Source organism: Bombyx mandarina, chromosome 07 (assembly GCF_030267445.1).
Source record: "Bombyx mandarina strain Sakado chromosome 07, ASM3026744v2".
Classification (NCBI taxonomy): Eukaryota; Metazoa; Arthropoda; class Insecta; order Lepidoptera; family Bombycidae; genus Bombyx; species Bombyx mandarina.
In genome coordinates this window covers 13,180,779-13,198,811 of record NC_143214.1, presented here as the reverse complement: position 1 = coordinate 13,198,811, position 18,033 = coordinate 13,180,779, and the positions used below count along the sequence as shown (strand labels likewise).

Below are 18,033 nucleotides of genomic sequence, written 5' to 3'. Positions count from 1 at the left end.
GAAGTCGCGGGCAAAAGCCAGTCTATACTTCTGTACTAATATTATAAAGAAGAAAGATTTTTTGTTTGTTTGCAATGAATAGGCTCCGAAACCACTGAACCGATTTGAAAAATTCTTTCACTGCTTGGACACTATTCCCGAGTGAAAAAAATTAGGGACCCTTACTAAAACTTCAATAATGTAACCCAAGGTGTAAAAAAAGTACCTAAAATATTCTTTTCATCGCGTGTCCATCGAAAACTATTGATGATAGAATAAACTAATGTACTACGATTTTGTAGAACACATTATTATTTACAAAAAGTGTCAGGACAGCATATGTCTAACTATTATAGTTATGCCGCAATAAGTGTTCTTTTATTTAAAAAAATAAAACAACCTCAAATATCGTTTTTGTTAAAGACCCGAGCGGAGCCGGATCGGGCCGCTAGTATAATATATATGACGTACAATTAAAACAATGATCGGTTAACGAGCTGGGAATCGAACGGGCGGGCCGAACGTAATTAGAACGAGCCCGGCGGCCGGTAATTGCGAATTCCGTGACGTCGACGTTTCAATCACTGCAGTTCAGTCGGAACTCAGTGTAGAGCAGTCGGACTTTAGTGCAGAGCAGCCGGCCGGCGCCATCGCATACGGCCTGGACACATATGTACGCTAGCTCTGGTAGGATCGACTGAAGGTGATGTGTGTTTGAGTTGGAACCTTTTGGTTCTTTTTTTTTATTGTTTAGATGGGTTGAAGAGCTCACAGCCCACCTGGTGTTAAGTGGTTACTGGAGCACATAGACATCTACAACGTAAATGCGCCACCCACCTTGAGATATAAGTTCTGAGGTCTCAGTATAGTTAAAACGGCTGCCCCACCCTTCAAACCGAAACGCATTACTGCTTCACGGCAGAAATAGTCGGGGCGGTGGTACCTATCCGCGCGGACTCACAAGAGATCCTACCACCAGTAATTACGCAAATTATAATTTTGCGGGTTGGATTTTTATTACACGATGTTATTCCTTCACCGTGGAAGTCAATCGTGATCATTTGTCGAGTACGTATTTCATTAGAAAAATTGGTAGGTACCTGCCTGAGATTCGAACGCCGATGCATCGCTCAACACGAATGCACCGGACGTCTTATCCTTTAGGCCAAGACGACTTCATAACTTTAGGCCACGATTACTTCATAATATTTGATATGGGCTGCAGGAATAGCCCCGACGTGTGAAGGCGCTTATGAATATCTGAAGTGAAGCTGTCGAATAACGAAAGTTTGTTTAGACCAGCCCGTACGTGCGCGCATCTGAACTTGATACTGTTATGTTAGATTTACGAAGCTTTCACGGTATGACACGAATTGAATTTTGGATGCCTTTTGTTTTGGTAAATTCGTGTCTGCGTGGAGTGCCTATATAATCTCACTAAAACAAAATACGTTTTGATTGCGATCTGTTGCAAATCTCAAAATCAGTTTCTTTCTCTGTGTAACGTTAGGTATCGGCGAATGAAAGCTTGAATCGCGCTAACCACAATTTCAAGAACTTTTGAATATACCGCGCTTAAGATAATCTATCTATCCGTCCAACCAGTCTGTCTTCCGAGTATATAAATAGAAATCAATATTTGTTTGCACACGAGAATTTATATTGCTTTTTTTTCCTACCTATGCTGATAGCTGGCAATAATCACCACAGGAGCGTGATTGCGTTTCTGTAATTTCTATAAATAATTTTCGGTAAGAGAAATTATGTACGTCAATATATTTTCACGAACAACTTCCACAAAGAACGTCACGACTTTAACACCATCACACAAGAGCTCAAAGCATTAAGTGTGTTTTAATAACGGTTCTCCTAATCTTGAAATTGTAACGCATGATTGCTTCGTGGTGGAAATAGGCGGAATGGTGGTACAAAACTACCCGCAATTTGAACAACGAACCGCCCTTAACGGAGCGTACTGAAACAATGGCTATAAACTACAGTTTCGATAAAAATAATATCCAGGAATCGATGTTTTATCGATAAAAGCGGGCCCGCCCTGGTTTTGGCGGTAAACGCGTCCGTTACGGTCATTGGTGCGGTCGTAAATATTGAAAACGTAGCGACACGCCGCCGCCATTCGACTAAGAGTTTTTCAAATAGTTCTTTTAAAAGAAAAACCGTTAATTTCTCGATTGAATCCTACTCATTTTTAGGTTGTAATCTAGGTTAGATTTTATACGTTTGTATCGATGACTGGATTCAGTAGGACAAAATGTAGTAAAAGAAATATTCCTCTATATCTACTAATTAGGTATATTGTCGGTTCGATGGATAAAACTTTTGCATCTTGCACTACAATCCTACATTCGATCTGGTGTCTCAATATTGTTGGTAGAATTCAAACTGTAATGTCAATGTGTCCAGTAAACACCTAACGTGAGATTCATTCGAAGTTTGTCCCCTAACAAACAAAGTTTTTTTATTTATTGCTTGCTTAGATGGGTAGACGATCTCACAGCCAACTGGTGTTAAGTGGTTACTGGAACCGATAGACATCTACAACGTAAATGCGCCACCCACCTTGAGATATCAGTTCTACGATATATACGAGATATAATTACAACGGCTGCAACAAACCGAAACGCATTACTGCTTCACGGTGGTACCTACCCGTGCGGACTCACAAGAGGTCCTACCGCCAGTAATTACGCAAATTATAAAATAAAGTAAATCGATGAAGGCATACCACAATTCGCCCGTGCTGAAACATGCGCTAAATATATCATCGTTACAAAATAAAAATTCAAAAACAGTTTATAAAAATCATTACCGCGAGTCTCATGAAATAACTCGAAAAAAAATCACTAACTCCATCTAGAGCCGAGTGAATTTTCGCTCGGGAAACGACGACATAATTATTAAATCTACGGCCTCGTCGCGGAGGCTACTCACGCTCCAGAAGCTAAAGCATCCGTTGGAGTACGCGGCGGGACGCTTAAAGCTTTTAAGTTTGTTAGTTATGTTGTAGAGAGCTGACAGAAAAAAACCACGATCTCTATACCATGTATCAATTGACAACATTTGAAGACCTGGCTGAGCCTTTGCTCGCTCACCTGTCCTGGTGAAACTGGAAAGGTCTCCGGGCCACCAGTAATCCTTCAATCATAAAAAAAAACATTTGAAGAATCATACGGTCATTACACGCCAACTGACAAATCGACCCGGATCTCACTACGTCTATGGACTCGCGGCCAATATAGTGTTAACTTAACTACAGAATGCTTCGTCCACCCAACTTAAAAAAAAAATTGTATTAATTCCTGTTTTTTGCGTTTGCCAATACGCAGGCACAATGAGTTATTAAAGTTTAAGTTTTTAAAATAAATAATTACATAGGACGTGTTCACGACCTCCAAGATGAGGGGAGGATGAAGAAGATTCAGTGCTCTCGGTCGATAAAGTTTCCCATCTTACAAATTATTAAAAAAAATGTGTTGTGTCGTGGGACACCGGATAGGAATGAAGTTTCTTATTATAAAAAAATTAATAATTTTAAGTTCTATTCGAGGTATAAAGAAAATAATTATTCGGGTTTACATTTTTTATTGATAAAAATAAATAAAAACTACTTTACAAAGTTATCAACTTTATTTTATTCACAATGATTTATAAAAAATATATAATAAAAATAATATGTTATTTTTTGTACGTTATTACAAAGTTAAGTCGTACACTGTGTGCATTACTAATAAAAATCTTACGTTACGGATGTTATTTCCCAGTTAAGGAACTTCGTTCCAAAAAATCTTTTAACTAGAAAATAAAATTATTTAAACTTCAGGCTCACAAAGTCCAAACAAAACTTAACGTAATGCGCTCCGGTTTGTTCCACCCCTCACCACCAGATGCCCCGGGCCATAGCCCTTTTAGCCCTAGGGTAAATACGGCCATGCAACAAAACCATCAAAATTAGCCTAATTAGCAATATTAAGGCAGTGGTAGCTAGTTTAGCAAAAATATATGAGCAATGAATGGCACTGGCTCAATGAAATACGTACTCAACAAATGTTCACGATTGATTTCCACGGTGAAGGAATAACATCGTGTAATAAAAATCAAACCCGCAAAATTATAATTTGCGTAATTACTGTTGGTAGGACCTCTTGTGAGTCCGCGCCGGTAGGTATCACCACCCCGCTTATTTCTGCCGTGAAGCAGTAATGCGTTTCGGTTTGAAGGGTGGGGCAGCCGTTGTAACTGTACTAGATCTTAGAACTTATATCTCATGGTGGGTGGCGCATTTAACTTGTAAATGTCTATGGGGTCCAGTAACCACTGAACACCAGGTGGGTTGTGAGCTCGCCACCCATCTAAGCAAAAAAATAATAATATTTTGTTAAAGAAAACCCAATAAGCATTTTTTCCTAATCTAATAAACCTTTCAGCATCTCGAGACAGCGAAGGCGACTCTCGCGGCTACCGGTCTGCTGAGGAACAGGCCCGCGAGCTGGCCCGCTCGATCCGCCGCGAGGTGGCCAAGCTCGCTGACAAGTGGAACACCCTGGTCGACCGCAGCGACGCGTGGGGCAGGTGCTTGGATGATGCTGTACAGGTATGTCTAGAACTAAAGCTTACCTTTATTTATAAGACTAGCGGACCGCTCCGGCTCCGCTCGGGTCTTTAACGAAAATTTCAACGATGTTGTTTTATTTTTTAAAATAAACGCTTATTGCGGCATAAATTTAGTATAGACTAGGAAACTGTAATTTATTATTGATTTCTCCACTATTTAATGGATTTTATTATACATATAAACCTTCCTTTTCAATCACTATCTATTAAAAAAAACCGTTGCGTAATTTTAAAAATTTAAGCATACATAGGGATATAGGAACAGAGAAAGCGACTTTGGTTTATACTATGTAGTGAAGTGTCTAAAGCCGCTGAGTGTATTTAAGTTATCGTCATATTATGTATTTTAACAGGGCTTTATTACCTCGGTAATATTTATGAATCTTTGATGGCCATTTTCACCCACACTAAAGGTCGAATTGGCTTGAAACATCGCGCACTTATCAAGGACAGATTACAAAACAATAATTTAAAATTTCCGATTTTCCTAATCAGAAACTTCAGGACTTACACTGAAAATACGGTAGTGCCTTGTGCCACGCCCCAGCTGTCTTCCTAAGATATAGTTTCCATAGCCTTTCTTGGGTTCCTTCTCTGGAATCGAACTAAAAAGTAGAATACTTTATTATAACTAAAAAAATCACAACACACTTATAGTTAAACACAGTGATTATCTAGCAAGTGACGAAAGCGTGCATGTTTTGTTTTTAAAACTGTTATATTATTTATTTAATGGGGTTCTGTGTGAACTATAATATCTTATTATGTACTTTGCCAACATGCTCGAGTCGATAGTAAATTTAAAACGCTGATGTTGACGCAAAATGATAAAAACTTTTCCGTTGTGATCTTGAACGAAATATAGCCAGACTTAAGGGTTAAACATTCAGTCTTCAAAACCGTTTTTGACATTAAAATAGGAACCTAAGTTCTACTGTTTCCCATGCTTTAAAGCTAATGTTTCGCTGAAAGATGCTTTAAAAAGCAATAATAGCGATACAGTCGATCAAATAAAACCCTCACTTCTATGACACGTTTATCCCACTTAGGTGAAGTCGTTATTTTATTCAATTACATCTTTACGACGTTTCAAACGTAAAACTCTATGCGTCGCAAACTTTTCCTATTAAACTAATAATAAACTGGAATGGGAAAACAGGAATCTAGGAAAGCGCCATCTATATTCGGTTTGCAACAACTCTAGTGATAGTTAATGCCACGCTCGATAAAAGTTATCGAAGATGTTTCACAAAACTAAGTATAGATGGCGTTAAAAACATATTTAAAGATTAATTTCTATCTTTCTCCGATTTTCTAAAACTTTACTACGTTTTCTAAATTATGCTCAATCGATAAATAAATAAATTAACGAAAATAAACTTCATAACTTTTCATTTAGTAAGTCAGACCCGGCCCGCTGAGCTGGCTAATCTATGATTTGAATTTGATCTGATAGTAGGCAAACTTCATTGGAACGGAAGGCCAAAATTTCATAGAAATCAGCCCAGCTGTTTCGGAGTCTATAGGAAACATAGACACACACAGATTTATATATATTTTATATTTATCTGATTCTTACCACTTACTTTCATTTGGAGGATATCAAGATCTTTGGAATCCCGACCCACCATTAGTCCTGATCACGTGGCAGGTAGTATTGTAATCCTGCCTATTTCCAACAAGAAGCAATTTACTAGTTACTAGTTACAATTTACAAGTTACTAGTATCTAGTAGGTAAACTACGATCACGTGTCTTAACATGGGTGACGGCATGCGCTTGATACGTCCTGATGTCTATGGACCCCTTAACCACTACAAACCAAGTGAACTGTCGTACACCCACAATAAAAAAATTACTATACTATATTTTCATAGATTTTAATTGCTGCTTTACTTAAAAAGTGTGATATTTTGACAGAGAAACTCGATAGATTATTTTGCAATGGGTAGAAATAATGTTTTACCATTGTCTCCACCAAATATTCGAAGGATCTTCTTAATGGGTCGCGATTCCGATCCGGTAGATTCTGCGAAGCAATGCTCTTGTTAGGACTGGTTGTAGCAAATTCTCTTAGGTTAAGCCCGTGAGCTCACCTACCCGTCCGGGCAAAACTGGAATAGCCCCTTAACTGGCTAATGTTAAATACTTATATTATACTTATTCGACTTTATTCTCTTCTGGCGTTGTTCCTAATAAATAATTCAAAGTGGGGCACGTTGAGCGCGCGATCCCATGTACCTACACAAGGCTGGGCTTGTTCTAATTGCACCGGAAATCCGGACGCTAAAGAATAGTTGGATCCTCACAGCACAGCTTCATTAGTGCGGCGTCACGCTCCTTCGGTTCCTATTGAATGCAGTTAGTACAAAGAATATGTACTGGAGTAGATAGGACAGCTCTGGAATTATTTTTTATTAGTTTTAAGTGATTCGTATTTATAAAAGTCTTTCTTTTACAATAAGACAGCCGCTGTACTTGTGCCGGACGATACCAAGGTACCAGTGTTTCTAAGTAGATACTTACTTACCACGCAATCGTAAGAAAATCCATTACATGAATTCGAAGATGCAATTGCATTGTAAAAGGATTATCCTTCCGTTGAAACCGTTGCGCATTATTGTTTCGCGGCAGAACTAGGCAAGGTGGCTATCCGGGCAAGTTACCACCACCCATTGTGAGAATTTTTAATTTTTAATTAGTGTGTTGGATTTATTAGTTTATTGTCTGTTATTACCACTAGCTAATATTCTTGGACTTAAATAGAAACAGTCATTTTCATTCTATATACACCCGTGGGAAGAGTGTCGTGGTGCCATTCTAGGCTAATAAATACCATAGAGGAAAAGGTATTCGGGTTACGACGGTCGATATAAAAAAAACGTCATAATATCGGTGGTGCTATTAATTTTCGGAGGCTGTAGTTTGAATGGGTCCTTTTCGTGTCTTAATATCAGGACAGACATGATCAGACTGTCTACGTAAATTAACAATCTATGATGTGATTGGCGCAGAATGTGTTGTGAAGTGTGCAGTAATACTCAACATTAGAGCGCGGGGCACGCCTCGCTCTTAATACACACATGGAGACATCTCACGATCCACATAAGGTCACCGTGGTTGGTCGCGAGACGTGTGTCATGTACTACCGGACGTGGCCCAGGGACCCGTGCGAGCCTCTGTTGCATAAGCTTGCAGGTTCGATAGATAGATTCACTAAATACATACCACTATGTATATAGTTTTTCTGAAAGTCACGACTACTTTCATCTTGCACTCTGCTAGCAACGTATTTCACTATTTATACAATTCTTACATTGAGGAGCTACCTGCTCATTAGTATCATAATATTTGGTCAAAATACTACTACTTGTTAAGCCGAAGGACGTTTGCTGTACCTACCTAAATGTTAAGTATCACAAACAATTCGCTACCCAAGAAAGTAGCAAAGCTAATGCTTATGGGTCAATCAATATAATAATACAGTTCGATGTCCAATTATACTAAACTAGCGACCCGCCCTCGCTTCGCTTCGGAAACATTAAAACACACATGAAACAAAAAAAAAAAAAAAATAGCCTATGTTCATCAGGGACAATGTCGGCTTCTAATGGAAAAAGAATTTTTCAAATCGGTCCAGTAGTTTCGGAGCCTATTCGAAACAAACAAACAAACAAATCTTTCCTCTTTATAATATTAGTATAGATTAGTATTAGTATTAGTATAGTATAGATATTTGTATAATTTTATTAATGTTATTACATACGATATTTCGTAGGACGATAAATCGTCGGGCATAAACGGTAGCGTTTACACTGACTAGACACATACAAAAGCGTTATACGTCAGCGCTGTCTGTACGCTGACAGCTGCTGTGTTGTGTTGTAACTGAATGCAGTAAATTGATAGTACGTCGGTGCTTCAAGGGAAATGGTTCTCGGAAATTCTGGGTTTTAGTATTTCATGCATTTCCGTTGGCCAATGAACAAACGGGTAGTTAATGTAAGTTCTATGATTACAAGTGACATATACAGTTCAATATCATTGATGAAATAAAAAAGACAATTTATCGATTTGTCGTTCAGGACACGGAAACGGATAACTATTAACAATCTATGATGTGATTGATGGATATATATGAGGGAGCCTGGAGATCAGGAATACAGATCTTTGAACCTGCAGACTTCAGCTTTTTCAAAGGCTTACAAAATAAATTATAAGGTTAATTTCCGTTTGTATTTGTACCTTTAAGAGAGATACATACCTTTAAGAGAGAAATAAATAAGTTGTAATTGTTATAATTATATTAACAATAACTATTCGAAAATTATAAAACAAATTAATTATTGAGCGTTAATTGAATTGTCAATTTTTTGTATGCCTGCCGTATGTGTCTCATATGTTCCGGGGACATGATGATATGCTCATAGAACGAAATGTTTTCCGCGTAGCCTTTGATAGTCTATGGGACTATACCAAATTCGCGCGGACGGGTAGGTGAGCTCGCGGGCGTAACTTGAGAGGATTCTGTAACACTAGCCTTAGCCAGAACAGTGCTTTGCTGAATCTACCACCGGATTGGAATCGTGACCCACTGAGAAGATCCGATAAGAAACTCAGTAGGGCTAGGTTGCGTGTCGAACCCTTCATCATATTCGACGAGAACGATGACCAACGCTTGGAGACTAAAAGCAGATCCGATAAGACATTTTGGCAACGGCAGCCTTGCGTTCCCCTCGTCTGGGTCGCGTGTGCAGTTAGAGACGGTTGCGATAAGAGGGTCATCGTGTCGCGCCACTTTTTCGAAGAGTTCCATAAGCAGTAGCTGATCGTGACGCTGGACAGCCAGCTAGCAAATCTATATATTAATACGTGAAGCAAAAACTTTGTATCCCTTTTTACGAAAATTGCGCGGACGGAGGAGTATGAAATTTTCCACACTTATAGAGAATATAGAGAAAAAGTGCACAATGCTAATATTTTTTATAAATAATGCATAAAAGATACATTAAATCATTAAGTTTACATTACAACATTAAGTTTTCAGTCGTTACAACGGCTGCCCCACCCTTCAAATCGAAACGGCAGAAATAGAGGTGGTGGTAACTACCCGTGCGGACTCACAAGAGATCCTACCTCCGGTAGAACTGTTTCTACTCATATGTAGTTTTCAAAAACCGCTTACTTCCGCTGCTTACTCAATTTTAATAACAAATACAATATTTTAATTTTTTTATTTTATTTTATTGCCCTTGTAGGCAGACGAGCATACGGCCCACCTGATGGTGAGTGGTTACCGTCGCCCATGGACTTCAGCAATGCCAGGGGCAGAGCCAAGCCGCTGCCTACCGCCTTAATAAAATTTAATTTATTTGTTTAATAAAAAAAAACATGTTACTCCGAAATCAGTATAACTGTAACCACACAAACATTCCGACAGCTGCGCTCAGGTTCATCTTGGAACCGGCCCTGTGGTATCATAATATTATTGTCATTCCGATCAATCCAATCGACAAAACAAAATATATGTGAGCTAAAACCGACCGCCGTAGATTTGTTTGGGTAATAACTGAAGCTAATGTAAAACTAGGTTTGTTCACGTATAAGTCGTCGTGCCCTAAAGGATAAGACGTCCGGTGAATTCGTATGTAGCGATGCACCGGTGTTCGAATCCCGCAGGCGGGTACCAAGTTTGCTAATGAAATACGTACTTAACAATTGTTCACGATTGACTTCCACGGTGAAGGAATAACATCGTGTAAAAAAAAAGCCGGAAAATTATAATTTGCGTAATTACTGGTGGTAAGAAGTCCAGTGAGTCCGCACAGATAGGTGCCACTAACCTGCCTATATCTGTCGTGAAGCAGTAAATGCGTTTCGGTTTGAAGGGCGGGGCAGCCGTCGTAACTATACTTAGACTCATATCTCAAGGTGGGTGGCGGCATTTACGTTGTAGATGTATATTGGTTCCGGTAACCACTTAACACCAAGTGGGTCATGGGCTCGTCCACACATCAATGCAATAAATAAAAAAACACTTCTAAGATTGGAATTTGAATGCTAAATTAAAATAAAACAATCGAAATGACGGAATAAAACGTTGGAGTTCTCTTCTGGAATAAATCAGAGCAACTATTTTAATTACTAGAGTCCACCAACAAACTAAGTTCGTGATTGGTGGCGGCTCGGAGTCCGCCGACAGGGCCGGAATAAGAATACGATTTATTTTTACGTTCGCTTTTTTTATAATATTTTTTTTATTGCTTAGATGGGTGCACGAGCTCACGGCCCACCTGGTGTTAAGTGGTTACCGGAGCCCATAGACATCTACAACGTAAATGCCGCTACCCATCTTTGGATAAGAGTTCTAAGTTCTTAGTATAGTTACCCTTCAAGCCGAAACGCATAACTGCTTCACGGCAGAAATAGGCAGATCTTGTTGTCAAAGCGATCATTATTCTACACAGATTGATTTGTCAATAAACAAATTTAAAACAAAAATATTTTTCAATTCGTTATAATTATGCATAAAGAGCTTGTTATTTTTATTAACATACGACGGTCATAAGACTACAATATTTGAAAAGAATTATCAAAATTTAAAATATTATTATTATAAATTTAATAATAATATAATTAACAAGTTATGAAAGACAATAAGGTTAAACTATGGTGTAGTCGTGTAGTCTGTTTTTAGCTTAAAAAGATTGTGTAACGCTTAACATCAGCAATCACAATTGGAATAGATATATGACTCATTCCTGTCTTTAATGACAGATTTAAATCTACATTCAATCCCGGTAACCGTACTCATAGAACTCGACAAAGAGTTCGACGTGCAACCTAACCCGTGCATCAGCTCGCGGAGTTTCTCGCCGGATCTTTTCGGCGGGTCGCGATTCCGATCCAGTAGTAGATTCATTCACGAAGCAGCTGCTCTTGAGTTGTTAGTTCTCCTTCGGGGGCGCTCGGGCAGCTGTTAGCAAATTCCAACCCTCCTGGCTGAGCCAATGCTCGCCCACCTGTCCTGGTGAAACTGGAAAAGCCTCCGGGCCACCAGTAATCCTTGAATCTTAAAAAATAACCTACATCCAACTCACTGCACTGGAATTCTTTTTGCACATTTTGAGGGATCATTAAGGAGGAGGAACAAAAGAGTATATTAGTATTCAATTCACTTTGGTCACTCGGAAGCAATTTAGTATATCAGTGCAACTGCAAATACGCTTGTCGGGTCTTCCAAGTAACTATAGCTTCTTCATCCAAGCATCTGTACTAAAAAAACTTATCAAGGTGTTGATAGTCGCCTTAAAGCTCAAAAGATTCGATTAGATACAATATTGTGAATTAGGACGACTCGATTCAGCTGTAAGATTATCGACCACGTATACTGTTTTGCATTTTATCGATAACAATGCGACGCGGTTCGTTATCGGCATCGTTATGCGACGCGACCACTTGCGATGAGCGCGGCTAGTGATGGCCACTGCTGAAACTCGTATCGATAGCTTTTTATAGATAATTTATTTCTTTTGAAAAAGACACGGGTCGGTAGGACATTTTCTGAGTCCGCACGGGTAGGTACCCTACTTATTTCTGCCGTGAAGCAGTAATACGTTTCGGTTTGAAGGGTGGGGCAGCCGTTGTAACTATACTTGAGACCTTAGAACTTATATCTCAAGGTGGGTGGCGTATTTACGATGTAAATGTCTATGGGCTTCAGTAACAACTTAACACCAGGTTGGCTGTGAGCTCGTCCACCCAACTATGCAATAAAAAAAAATAAAAAAATACACAACGTAGTTATAAAGTGGTATCTTGATACTAAAGAAGTCGCACCCTTTCAGCCCATAAGAGGTGGGATTTGGAAAAATCGGTCCTTAGTGCGTGGTAAAAGGGATATTCTACGAATGTTTCTTCTAAATTTAAAATATTTTGACTTGACAACGTGTTTGCCAGTATAGTAATATTTAATACTAAAGAGTCTGGCTAATTTAAAATGTTCAATGATTTTGTTTGTTTTGTAAGCTCTCCGAACCCTTCTATGCCCACCCAATGACATTAAGTAGCTTATTTACTTTAAAATAAGTTTTTTTTTTATAACGTACAAAATATTAAAAATTACATATTGAACTCAATCTGTCAAAAGCCTTGTTGTAATCTTCATGAAATTATGAGCTTAATATGTCACAAGCTTCGATATATTGCGTTATAATCATTTTTTTAATCTCTTTTTTTGTCTCGGGAAAACGAAGCGAACGTTAGTTACTCGGCAACTCTTTAGATAAACATCTGAGTTTCGAATAAACTTTCTATGCATTAGGATCTTTTAGAAATAGTATGGTTCTGTATTTTACAAACGATTTTAAAGAAGAGTACTTCACTATTCGTGAGCTAGTGATGTGTATTCACAACTAGTGGATTAGTCGAGTCCTTGTTGTGATTAATTTCAAGTATTAAGACTTTCATTGTTACTGCCACTGAAAGTAGTCTCACTAAGGATCTATCTTACGTTATCTTCTTCAAACGAGGCTTGTGGAGAGTATTAAACGGTAAACAGCGGCTAAGCTCTGCCCCTAGCATTGCTGACTTCGATGAGCGACGGTAACCACTCACCATCGGATGGGCCGTTTGCTCGTCTGCCTACACGGGCAATAAAAATATATATGTTTGCTGATACCAGCTCAAACAAGCTGCTGAAAACTTAAAAAAGGGTTTTTAAGGCTTTGATACGATTAATTCTGTTTATCGTATCGATACCTGATCCACTTCACTACGCCGAGATCCACGATGTCTAGGAGCATGAGCTCGTTAGCGCGCTGAGAGCGGATACGTTTCGGTTAGTTTTTCCCCCGATGGCTCTCGTGTCGAACTCACAGATTCCCACATTGTAATATTACTGTTCCGAAGATCGGGGTTGTCTCGTATGGACATTTGGAATTTAATTTATGTAAAATTAAACTCTGAATTTTTGATTGATTGTTGTATTGTGACGTGCGTGCGTGCCTTAGTGCAATGGCAAAGAGGTTTTTATCTATGAAATATGTCTATTGAATATTAGTTTTTTGAAATACACAAACGTCGGCGCGAACAGGGGTTCTAATCAAACTGACTGTGTCTTAGCGAGCTGTTTAGTTAAAACGGACAGATGATCCGTGAGCTTACCAACGTTAAGAAGCTGTCTTATAAAAATTGCTACCTTCTCCGAATATTTACTCAGTACACATGGATGCTTCACTATAAATCTATAAACTAAAATCCATTGAGAATTCAACTTAAATCTAACTGAAGCTCTTATTTAACAAGAAATAGAGGGTAGTCAATTTGATATTTGGTGGAATTTAATGGATGCTCGCAGCCGGTCCTGGTTGGGTGGCGGAAATTACATTTTTTTTCCTACCTAGCTGATAGCCTTGAGAGGCTATTACAGCGTAACCTTAACTAGTACCTGAGCTCACGGGGCTCAAACCTGACGACGTTGCTAACACGAACCCTAGCAAGAGCCGTGCTTCGCAGAATCTACCACCGGATCGGAAACGCGACCCACTGAGAAAATCCGGCGAGAAACTCAGTGGGCTGCGTCTGAGGGTTAATTTACTCGTCGAGCCCTTCGTCGCAAGCGACGGGTTCGACGAGAACGATGACCGGTAAATTACATCATACAAACTCTGATATCTAAATAGTTTTCATTAGTGCATGAACCTGCTATCAGCCCAGCTGTGCATAGCTTGGCCCACCTGTTGGTGAACGTTGTTCAGTACAAAGCCCCCTCCCGAGTCCGCCCCTGCAACTTCGGTTGTAGCTTTCGCGCGGCTTTATGGCTGATGTTTGATTGCGGCAAACGTACGGAATTGTTTTAAAGCTTTTCAGAGAAAAACACGTTTTGTTTACTGAAAAAGGTTTCGAACGCGGCGTATTATTTTAAAGGTATTTTTTTATTTAGTTTCGTTGTTAAATTTCAAGTTTTCATGACGACTAGGATCCTCATGTATACTCATCAACACCTCACGGTACACGTTGATCACTTCGCTACCATAGTCCTTAGAACCCGAATACCAATACCAACCTTGAGAAATGAGTTCAAAGTTTCAAATATACGATGAAACAAGTGATTTACTAAGCAAATATTAAGGACAGAACATGACGCTGTAGCCACAACTCTTAGTGTTCTTCGGCTGGCTTTCAGAGAACTGTTACTATCAGATTTATTCTAGGTACAGCTTTAGAAACTTGCTGGTTTGTTGGTGGAAAAGATAACGAAAATGAACCAAGGACCAACTGCATAAACGTTTGTCATATGAAGGAATCTTAATAAGTACCATCCCAACCCACACACACTCACCCGCCTTCACCCGGTAAATATATGCGCACACACGATCACCACACACGCATGTTATATGTATATACACACTGACTTTTTTGTAAAGTAGATTAAAAGATGAGCTCGCTTGATGTTAAGGTGTGTCTGCAGTAACAGTACTAATTTTTAGGCGTTCAGTAAAAAATTCTTCTTCTTCTGAGTCGGTCTCTTCATTACTGAAGGTCGTGTCTAATCTAAAATGTGGACAACTCGATGCACAATGCTTCCCCACGTCTTCCTGGCCTCGGCGGTCTTTATAGTCTCAGTTATTGGCAGGCCGGTGAGCGTCTTGACCAGATCAGACCAGCGGGTAGGTGAGCGTCCGCATGATTTTCTCCCGTCAACCTGACCAACTACCATCAGCTTCTCCAAGTTATCGGGGCCTCTACGAGCGAGTAAAAAATTAGGTAGTATTAAATCACGTACCCTTTGGATCATAGCTCGTGGATGCTTCTCAGCAGACGTAGGAACTGGCATAGCTAACATAGTCATCGTATTGTTAAAGCCCATAAATACCACAATGTGAGCACTTTGAGAAATAAAAAGTGCTTCACTTTTGTGTTTCCGCAGCGGCATAACAGCCTTCCTCGAACATTCTTTGAAAACAGCTTTCAGTGGCGTTGGTGATCAACTTGGCTGAGTCCAGTTTTGCACTCACCACTTTCTTTGGACATGAGCGTTGCTAACCACTTTCGGTATGCTGCTAACCACTTAAAAACAATAACAAGCTGACATGGCAATATAAAAAAAGGAAAAAGTTTTTGCATTATTTAATGTCATTACGGATACGTACGGGCATATATTTAAATGAAGGCTCACTTATTTTTTTTTAAAAAACACCCCGTTTATCCACATCGTCACATCAAATGTGCTGTCTCAGCGTTTGTTTATGCATAATATCATTATAGCATCGTTATGAGCATATAACCTATTTTTTTATTCAATTGACATTATTAACTGGACTTTTAGTTTTTTATTTGTTATTTAACGAGACAGTCGCGTATGTCTATTTTCTAATAAGCAACTAAGCAGACTCCTTTGTGACACATCTTAAGTTAAATAAAAAAATGTATAGCATACTTTAATATATTTTGTTGTCAAATTTTAACTTTGGACGATGACGTCCAAACTTTAATAGAACGTGAATGATCACGTTCTATTAAAGTTTAATTACTATAAGTAGTATCACAAGTCGGCTACCTACTAAACCAGGCAGTTCGACTTACCATGTCTGTATATTAGTAAAAAACTCAATACATTGATGACGCCATTATCTCCTTTGCAACCGAGTTCATCCGTTCAGTTTTACAACGTACAAAAATGTTAATTTGGCCATTAACACGTCCGCTTCGTTCGGTGGTCGCTTAACGAATGCGGTCGGAGATAACCGATGGAAACGGTGACCGCTAACTACCCGCATTCCATTAGGTGCGGTTGCGGGTACTTTGCAGTCTCGTTGATGCCAGTTTGTGCAGACCGCCGCTTAAATTGTATTGACTTGATATGTTTCTATAAGACTGATATTACACTGTACAACATTAGTACCTACTGGAATAAATATACAATTACCTAAGGAAGTTTGTACATAAAAATTGTAACATTAAGGGGTAACTCTGGTAGCCTCCGTGACGAGGAACAAAAGAGCTTGCATATAACTGATTCTGAGTAATGCATAATTTTGCACTTAATGTCGTAGATACCGATTATATGTACATATCAATGCCTCGTCTTACTATAACAGAAATGCATAATTGCTTCGCAGTAAAAGTTAGGCAAAAAAAAAGGATGGTACCTACCCATTCGGGATTCAACACTGCCCTCAGGATCAGAATGATGTCAACATTACTGTTACAGACAGATAAAGGAGTAGTAGTAAGGAACCAGAACCTATAACCTCAAGTTTGATAATAACGAAAATTTGGGGTCAGTAGTTTTTTATCAATAATAAAACAAAAGTAATACAGTAATATCTTGATTCACTCTCGTTGAATGAGAATTGTCAAATTAGCCTAATAACTGAGTAGCCCAATAAACTTCAGACGCCATAAAATACTCTGTATCATGTATTAGACATTAGTTCATTAATTTTGTTATTCACGTCAAACTTCACGCACCCGAACGAGCTGCCGAGTTATCTGGTGTTAAGAGGTTACGTGAACCCATAGACATCATAATCTCAATTCCACCATCCATCTTAAAATCGTCGATATGGATTACTTAATTTCTTCGTCCTAGCCCGTCGGATAGCTCTCCCCGTGCAAGCTCACAGCTCACCCTATTACCAGCAATTACAATTAATTCATTAAACAAGCCCCATGTTACGACGACATAAAACATAACGATTATTCATGTTTAACGTTCACGATCGGCGGCCCGGCTAATAAATCAGACGATGCTATTAAAATACAAATTTATTGTTTTGGCAAGTCTCCAGTTACGCCACGGCACTGGATGTAAAGAAATCGTTTTTGGAAATTGCGACGCGAAGCTACACTGCTGGTTGCACTTGAACCGAAGCCCTGAAAAAATTGACATAAAGTTTTTGGGCATAGCCCGCAATGTATGTTCTTCTTCTTCTGCTTCTTGCCTTCATACCACATTATGCCTGACATCAACAAATTTTTGTTTTTTGCTTGGATGGGTGGACGAGCTCACAGCCCACCTGCTGTTAAGTGGTTACTGGAGCCCATAGACATCTATAAAGTAAATACGCCACCCACCTTGAGATATAAGTTCTAAAGTCTCAGTATAGTATTTACAACGGCTGCCCCACCCTTCAAACCGAAACGCATTACTGCTTCACGGCAGAAATAGGCAGGGTGGTGGTACCTACCCGTGCAGACTCACAAGAGGTCCTACCACCAGTTGTGGGATTATATCACCAGCAGTACATCCATTGCAACTTGCGATTGGGAAGGCACTTTTTCTGTCTTCTTTTTGTGATTATTTTACTTTTTGGATCTTTTCGTGATTATTTTACTTTTTGGATTTGTATAGCACGCAATGTAAACACAATTAATAATCTGATGACGCACGGGTCAACGTCTCGCTGTGCGCACGGGA

General features: G+C 39.1%; 1 protein-coding gene across 7 annotated transcripts in view; it reads left to right on the top strand.

Annotated features, from left to right (window-relative positions):
- LOC114251819 (dystrophin, isoforms A/C/F/G/H) overlaps positions 1-18,033 on the top strand; it is a 480,975-nt gene that overhangs the window by 408,841 nt on the left and 54,101 nt on the right. For all 7 annotated transcript variants that reach the window (XM_089728894.1, XM_089728893.1, XM_089728897.1 and 4 more), the window contains one exon: positions 4,425-4,591. In XM_089728894.1, coding sequence (XP_089585020.1) covers positions 4,425-4,591 — 167 coding nt within the window. The remainder of the gene's footprint in view (positions 1-4,424; positions 4,592-18,033) is intronic.